Source organism: Sander lucioperca, chromosome 20, assembly GCF_008315115.2.
Source record: "Sander lucioperca isolate FBNREF2018 chromosome 20, SLUC_FBN_1.2, whole genome shotgun sequence".
NCBI classification, from domain to species: Eukaryota; Metazoa; Chordata; class Actinopteri; order Perciformes; family Percidae; genus Sander; species Sander lucioperca.
This window is the reverse complement of record NC_050192.1, coordinates 22160127-22168877: the sequence shown is the minus strand read 5'-3', so window position 1 is coordinate 22168877 and position 8751 is coordinate 22160127. Positions and strand designations below refer to the sequence as shown.

The 8751-nt window shown below is 46.7% G+C and overlaps 1 protein-coding gene across 1 annotated transcript in view; it reads right to left on the bottom strand.

Moving 5' to 3' along the window:
- Positions 1–1963: 1963 nt before the first annotated feature.
- Positions 1964–8751, bottom strand: part of LOC116051992 (SH3 and multiple ankyrin repeat domains protein 3-like) — a 76410-nt gene continuing 69622 nt past the window's right edge. Inside the window, exons 25-28 of the mRNA XM_031302476.2 lie at positions 7825–8103; positions 5402–6710; positions 5271–5297; positions 1964–4586 (exon numbers count right to left, since the gene is read on the bottom strand). Of these exons, the coding sequence (XP_031158336.1) occupies positions 3992–4586; positions 5271–5297; positions 5402–6710; positions 7825–8103 (2210 nt within the window). The 3' untranslated portion in view covers positions 1964–3991. The remainder of the gene's footprint in view (positions 4587–5270; positions 5298–5401; positions 6711–7824; positions 8104–8751) is intronic.

The following is an 8751-nucleotide window of genomic DNA, read 5'->3' as shown; positions in this document are numbered from 1 at the left end:
TGTGTTAACTACTGGAACTACAGACTGGGGACTAGAAGAAATGGATAGTGTGATTAAGTTAGATATAATTTATAAACTCAAGTGGATTGAGAGTTCAGTCAAACAGCTGATGTGTGGCTGTTTACAAAGGCTGAATATCACATACAGCTAAGACTTTATAGACTACAGTATACCAAAATATTACTGTATACATTTTATTGTCTACTTTACTTTATATATTACACTTTAGCTACATTATTCTACCATAATATATATTATACAGACTATAAAGTCTACTGTAATGTGCTGTACATAGACTATACATTTTATACCTCTGTGCGTAAAACTTTTTCACATAAAAGGGCACCGTGAACTTGTACAACTTTGGGATTTGTGATTGTGGTTCAGCTTGTGTTTAGGTACTTCAGCTGGGAATAAAAAGCCATATAAACGCAGTAGATTTGTTGTCGTGGAAACAGGCACTGGAACGTTGATTGTGCTTCAGAGGGGATTAAAGAGGAGAGACTGTAACTTGTCAGATGAATTATGTAGTCGTGTCAAATTAGTTTGAATTTACTGTGTGAAGTTATTTAGAAAAGAGGGAGTCAAAGCCTAGTTAAAATCAACAGTTTGTGATTATTCAAGTGTTATTAACTCGGCTAGTCAAAGTGAAGAAATACAGCGTCTGGCGACTTCACAGATTTAGTTTTTTACGGATTGTATCTTGTCTATTGTGCAACTGTAGAAATGTCATCAAATAGAATTGATGCTTTGTGGTTTTAGCAGCAGTTAACATTGTCCTCGTAATTTTAAGTCAACGAAACTCTGCTGCATAGATTGGTGACTAGCCTGCAGAGGTGGAAGAAGTATTCTGATCCTTTAAGTACTAATACCACACTATGAAAATACTCCACTACAAGTAAAACAGCGTGGCTGCGTAACCGGTACAAGTCCGCAGATGTCCACGGATGCAGAGAGCGCAAAGTATGTCTGACCATCCCGGACGGGTGAACTGGGACTCGTTGCCTGCTTGTCTGTTGTCTTGCCTGTTTAAAGGAAGTTTTTCCTCGCCACAGTTGCACCAAATGCTTGTTCTGGTGGGGGTGGGGAATTGTTGGGTCTTTGTAAATTAGGGATGCATCGAATCCAGATTTTTGGGGTTCGGCTGAATACCAAATCCACTGGTTAAGATTTTGCCGAATCTGAAACCAAATACCGAATCCTCCTCCCATCCTCAGTCCATTAACACAGTAAACACATTAATGAAGTAAACAACGTCCACAGCCTCTAAAATAATGAAATATAATAACTTAATGTTGAATTCACACGCTCTTTTCACATCGTGGGAAAGCACATCGCTATCGCCAGATGAGTGACAATTTTGTTTGGCAAATTTCCGCTAACCAGTGAATGATGAAGGCATGTTGGGTGGGTGAAATTAGAAAGCTAACGTTAGCTAACGAGCAGCAGCCGGCCGGCCGAGAGAACGGCTGACAGAGAGTCCCGGAGAGGCGCTGTCTGGTTAACACCAGTTTTTAGCCGTGACTGTCCTTCCTTTGCCGTACCTGAAGTTGCTGCAATTTGGCTGCTGTCTGTAGATTCCTTCATGCACAACTCGTATTCTTCCGGATGTTTCATACCAGATGTTGTAACAGCGGTGATGTTGTGTATAGTTTGGGGTCCTTGCCACCGCGGGACAGGTCGGCATTGCGGGTTGGGCATATGGCTCAGCTTGGGTCGCCTTCTTTTAAGTAAACACCTTCCTACGTAAACACCTTCCTGTAATCAACGGCGCCGTCATTACATTGACCAACGTAGCGCGCGTAGTACAAGCATAGGGTTCGGTACGGTGGAAAAAAATTCTAAGGTTCGGCAGAAACCCAACATCTGTCAAAAAGCCCAATATTCGGCTGAATCCCAACCCGAATCCTGGATTCGGTGCATCCCTATAAATTATAGAGTGTGGTCTAGACCTACTCTATCTGTAAAGTGTCCTGAGATAACTCCTGTTCTGATTTGACACTATAAATACAATTAAATTGAAAATGAATTGAATTTTCGGTTAATGAGGGTCGGCTATCGGTCAGAAAAAAACTCTAAATTAGCATTCCTATCAAACACATATTTTGGACTTCACATGATCGCACGGTAAACTGTAATTAGGCAACTTGCCTGTTTTAAAACTCTATTTACTCTATGTTCTGGAGGAAACTCCACGTATGGCAGGGAATATATCCCCAATATGGCAGGGAGGAAACTCCATATATGGCCTGTTCCTGGTGAGTTACCATTACTGCGAGATGGTTATGGCAGGTACAGCCACACTTGATTGATTAGTTTAGGAATAACAGATAAGAGTTTGGTATGTCAGTGTAAGGAAGGTCTAGGAGGGGAAGGAGAAAGGTATGTTCTGTACAGATGGCTTTAAACAGATAGCACCATGTACAGTAAGCCCTCGATAAGCAGGTTAGAAACCAGAGAGGTTTACAGTTGGAGCTCCGCTGCAGCTCTCCCTGAAACACACGGCACATCAGCACAAAGTCACACTCATTGACAAATCATTATGGATTTCAAAAACGTCACCGAAACGACCTTTGAAATTCAACTCATTGTCAAATCATAAGGAACTCAAAATCATTTTCCAAACTATTATAAACTCTGTAAGTCACCACCACCACATAATTATTACTTGTTATTCATAAATTCTAAATGATCGGTGTTAAGATATGAACTCAAAAGAAACAAATTCTTCATGAGTGATATTTAAAAAAAACAAGAAGAAAAAAAAAAAGCTAAGTCACAAGAAAGACGGAGAAATGTCCTCAGCTAATGTCCTGTTGTTGTTGCTGCTGCTGTTGTTGTTAAGGTCGAGACTCCCAGTAGCTCGCTAATCGGCCAGCTAAACTTGTCTGGGGAAGCAGGATGGCACGAGGAAAATAACCCATCTCATTATATTAGTAATTGGTTTGTCAGCTCTTTGATCAACGTCCACTGTTGGGATCAGCAGTACAGCTCTGTGTCCAGCTGTGATTGGCTTAGTATGAATCTGTGAATGGACACAAAGTAGATTAACATGCCAAAATGTTGCTGCTCACAGCTTCTCAAATATGAACATTTGCTTGTTTTGTTAGTCTTCTACAATAGTACAATTAATATCTTTGAGTTTTGGAGAGTCATTTAGAGTTAATATTGGATTTTATATTGATATACGGCCAGAAATGGATCTGTCAGGATTTGTTCCTATCGCCCGACGCAAATTTGCGCAAAGCGAATAAGGCAAAGAGGCGAACATTATTTGCTTGTCGTCTTGTGGACAGAACTGTAACGCGATTACACGCAAATATTCCCAATATGTTCCCACGACGCAAATATTCGCTCTGCCTCTGTGTGAACAAACCATAAGAGAAAATAGTTTGTGCAATGTAGTGTGAAATAAACCGTCAATTGTCACCTTTACTTAAATCTCCCGTTAATGCCAGAATCAAATTTTTGTGTTGGAGATGTAAAGTTCAATGTACTTGAACTTTGCCTGCAAAACCTGGCAGAAAAAAAAGTGCAGTGCATGTCTCTCCATTGCAAATCACAGCCATGTTCTGTGCATTGTTTGACTTGCACTTTTTGTGGAAGAAGAAAACTCAGCCTACTACAGAGCAACCAGGATAACGCTCGGTGGAATCGTTTCCAATTTGTTGTCTTTTAAATAGAGGAATTACAAATTTGGTTGAGGACTTTTACGGCTTAAACAGGAGGCAGTAGATGATAACAGAGGGCAAACTAAATATTGGAGGTCTAAACTAAAACTAAAGCTAAATACTGGACACGGACCTTGGTGCTACCAGTCAGTTTGGGTTGATCAAAGAGCTGATAAGCCAAAATGTCTTCGAGGTCACTCAGATAGCTGGGCTCCACGTTGGTAAAAAGGTCTAAAGATTCAGTCACTGCTAAGATATTCTAGTCAAAGAGATGGCCTAGTGTCTGACCAGAGGTTATGAGGTCACAGGATGTCCAGAGGTCAAGTGGAACCATCCAGCAGCTGTCTGAGTGCCCTCTCGATGTTGATTCGGTGTCCCAGTCTGGTGACGCCCAGCTCCACGTAGTCCTCCTTGGTGAGGGCGGGGAGATGGGAGCCTTCGATCTCGTGCTCCTGGAAGCGCTGGCGGTGTTCGGCCAGTCCCACGCTCTCCAGCCAGTCACCCACGTCATATTTATTCCACAAGTTAAGGGGCCGCTGCCTCCATGGCCGAAGGGCCAACAGGGGCCCGCTGAGGACTGGGGAGGGGCAGGGAGAGGCGTGGGGCGAAGGAGAGGGGGAACGAGACCTGGTTCGTGCGCTGGCGCTTCGCATCACAAACCGAACCTCCTTTGGTTCTGAGGGGAGGCTGAGACTGGACGACTTCAGGATGGTTAGACTGCGACCCGAGCTCAGATCTGGCCTTTCAGGGCAGGTGGTGGGGGAGGAAGCAAGCCCTATTGACCTATCAGATGGGGAGGGAGAGGGGGAGGGGCTTCGGCGGGTTACAGGGTAGCGGCTTCCTGGTCGGACTGTGTAGCTGGCGCCAAATCCTCGCTGGGAGATAGTGTGGAGTTCCCCGAGACTGGAGAACAACCTGCAACACATTACACAGTACATGAATGACATAAACATACGTTGATGTGTCTACATGGAGTTAAGCTAAGCCTCGCTCCCCTCACCTTCACTACGACGTTTTCTTTTAAAATCATATCTTTTGCTACGTTGATGCATTGCATCCACACTACACCGGTGTTTACGAGCTCCTAAAACGGAGACTATTGGAAACGACGACGCACGTCAGTCTTACCGGTTAGGTAGCTTACAGACCTTTCAGTAACCGTTACACCTCGCCGTCGTTCCAAGCTAATAAATCCCTGCTCTTACTTTTTCCCATTGTTCTTTCTCCAAATTATTTTCAACTTACACATCGATGGTTTTCAACCACAGTTTCTTTTCCTATTCCTTGCACTTTTGCTCATATATTTTTGGTTCTGGAAAGGAAATCGCTCTTACGTTTGCGGTGTGCATACCGCATGTTAAGAAATACAAAGCGTGACTGGCCTTGTTATGGTTGGTAAGCTACTATTGGACAATCATTTTTTTGGCACAGGTGTTAAGCAAATGGTACATTCCAAGGTTTTATTCAAAGGACAGATAGGACAGTCAACATTTAGTAGTTAGTCTTCGGTGAAGAAGGTGCATGTTAGTTAGCTGTTAGCGAATAAAAAAATCATCTCTTAGCGATAACGAGAAATGTTTACCAGAGATAAAAACCTACGATTTACTCTCTCCATTGTCCAAACATCTGGAACAACACAAACAACAGATTCTGTTACAACCACCGCACACGGTAGTACTGTGAGGTCAGTAGTACTGCAGTATTTACAGTAAAAAGGCAGTTTGCAGTACCTGGCACCTCCTACTGGTGACCTCCGGCCCGGATCGAGGGGACTGGGCTCCTCCCCCAGAGAGTGACTGTCTTTGTTGAGCAGCTGTAGCCGATTGGCCAGATCCAGTCCGGACCCCGCCCTGCCGCTTAGCTCCAGCGCTGACGCCGACCGGCTGGTCAGATCCGCAGCTGAGCCCGCCCCCTGACCCCCCAGTGCCGCTGGACGTCCCCCTTCGTCCGGGCTGAAGCCTCGCCGCTCCTCGCGGTCGTCCCCACCCCCCCACAGCTTGGACCGCCTCTGGAACAGATAGCGTGGCTGCCGTCCGCCGCCGCTGGTGGGGGAGGAACAGAGTGGGGAGGAGGGGGAGGAGCAGGACGCAGCAGACGGGAGGAGCTCACTGTCTGATGATTGCTTCAGTAGCGGATCCCGGAGCGCGGAGCGGCCACGCCCGATAGGTGAACGAAGGCGTGGCTTGAGACCGATTGGGGAGGTGGCGGGGGAGGAAGGGGAAGGGTGAGCAGCGGGAGGGGAGGAGGGGGAGGACGGAGCAGGAGGGGAGGCCAAGGTGATGGAGGGAGGGAGTGAGCTGGGGGAGGACGAGCTGTCGTGGAGCCGTTCGTCACCTCCTTCCTCCTCATCTCCTCGTCGACCCAGAGACTCAGGACCACTCTCTCCTCCTCCTCCTCCTCCTCCCTCCCCACCTCGCCGTGGCAACAGTATAAGGGATGATGGGGGAGGAAGGGCGGGAGGAGTGGCGAAGGCAGCGGGTGGAGTTACCAGGCCGATTCTGCGGAGCTCCTCCCTCGTCTCCTCATCACTGGACGACAACAGCGCCGGTGGGAGTGTAACTGTGTAAGCCCCGCCCTCCTCCTCTGAGCTGCCCACTGTGAGGCTTCTGCGCCTGTCAATCAGAGCAGGGTGACTCTCATTGGCCAGCGCTGGCAAGGGGCTGGGTCTCCAGCGCTCAGGGGAGGGGGCGGCAGGTGATGTCACTCCTCCCTCTGTTTCCGGACGCTCCACTTGTCCGTCAGGGAATATTGGCGGGGTGATGCGTTTATGCCTCAGCTCAGGACTGGTCTGGGGAGTGGTGCGCTTGGTTCGCTGCTCGGGGCTTGTCTGAGGGGTGGCGCGTTTGGACCGCGGCTCGGGGCTGCCCTGTGGGGTGGGGATAGGGGTGCGCTTGTGTCTTCCCTCGGGGCTTGCGGCTGGAGTGGGGATGGGCGTGGTGGAGGCAGATGCGTGTTTCAGTCGAGGCTCGGGGCTCGGCGTGCGGGCAGTGAGCGCTCGTTCTCGTGCAGCAAGAGCCAGGGCGAGTGGAGATGAGGGGTCTGAGGCGAGAAGAGAGGTTTCCAGTTGTAAAGTTTTAGTATGGATAGATTGTTATGCTCTTAATTGGGTTATTGTCAGGGTCACACGGAATATATATATACACATACATACAGTATATATGCTGATTCTGTTTAGGTCTGGTTATTGATTACATCTCCAGGTGGAGTTATTACTCCAAACAATGCACACACACACACACACGGCGCACACACACACACACACACACACACACACACACACACACACACACGTGCACGCACACGCACACACACACACACACACCCTGCCCTCGCGACAGTGGAGCGTTTTTAAGATTTCCACTCTGGAGGGTGGTTTCACTTTTTTGCGTTTTTAAGCCCCAAAAATGCCGTCGCCGTCTAAACGAAAGGCACATCTGATAAAATATTTTGTCGTTTTCACCTGCGAGCGTATTCGTGTAAACAGGGCCTTACTTTTGCCAAGTAGTACATTCTTGTTTTGTTTCTATCAACCTTTTTATAGTAAAAAAATACATAGTTTTTGTAATTCTGTGATTTGGATGAACGTTAATAATTCCCAGAATTGATTATTGTTCAGTCCTTCCAGAAAAATGTGGAGTTTTTTTGTGATTGTTGCGGGCAAAAATCCTTGATTATGCGGCACGTTTTCTTAAAAAATGCGATGGAATATGCGGGATATTTATGCGATGAAATTGCGGGAACTTGCTAAAACTGCGGTTTCATCGTGGCTTCATCGCGGGGTTTGCAGCTTTTCGATGATGTTCACGTCCCGTAATTACGTCACTTCATAACGTTCCCATGGCAACAGGGGGAAATGGCTGCTCTTGTGTGAAGTAAACGCAACATTTTTCAACTTTCTGCTAAGATATGTGTGACTTTTTTGCAACGAAAATGCAGGGATTATGAAATCATGCAAGCCCCGCATATTTTGCGCGGAAATCGGCAATTTATGCAGCGAAAGTGCGGCGTATTTGAAAAAATGCGGCCCCAGCATAAATATGCAGACTTTGGCTGATTATGCGTTGAATTATGCGATCGCATAATCACGTTTTTCTGGAGGGACTGATTGTAACTTGCCTATTGTCATACAGAATGCATCCAGACTCAGACTGACCTAGAGGTTTCCCCGTCAGTGGGTGGAGGAAGGTGTGAGGCGTTGGCGAGGGCGACAGGACCGGAGCTGGAGGGGGAAGCTCGCCGAGGTCGTCCATCGAATGGCTCTGAGTGAGGAGGGGCACCTGGTTTTCTGACCCGGCTCCCTCCACAGACAGGAAGAGAGACGACCTGCGACCCTGAACCCGAGCGCGCTCTGAAAGAACCTGCTGCTGGTACAGCTCCGCCCTACTGGGGCTGCCGCCTCCGTCTACTCTCAACAAGTCTTGATCTCTGATTCCTAGAAGAAGAGAACAAACAAGGAGTCAGACGGGTAGGCGTGACAGTCGGAGTCTACGGCATTATATTTGTGTCTCAATCCTGAGCTGGTGAAGGGACATTTTGAGAGCACAACATTGTTTTTTAGCAAGCACATGAAGAAGCAAGAATCATTTAATTTAAGCAAACGAGATTCAATTCGGAACTCAATGTATTGATGTGCTTGTTTGCTATGATCCACATCAGCTCACACTAATAACCTCTTACATTTACTTTTCTGTGTGCTTCCAAGTTTTGCTGCACACTCGCTCAACCGGACAGATTTAACATTTTACAGTGTGCTTCAATTCAGATTCAATCAGAGAATTGAAGTTGGTACTTTCTGATTGTCTTTAAAGTGATCCTTCTTGGGTAATCGGTCACTCTGGAAGCACTTGGAGAATGGCCTCAATCAGACGGAGCGCTTTTTGCAAGTTGCACACTGCTTTTTTTGTTGAAGACTACATTGCAAGAAGGCCCACCTCTCAATTAATCTGATTGGACAATGGGAATAAATGCAAATCATGTAGTGTGCTTTTCCCCTAGTTTTTTTCCCCTAGAGGCGGTCTAGCTGCCAACCAAAACAGGAACTTAGTAAAGTACAGACTGACTTTGACAAAACTAAATGCAT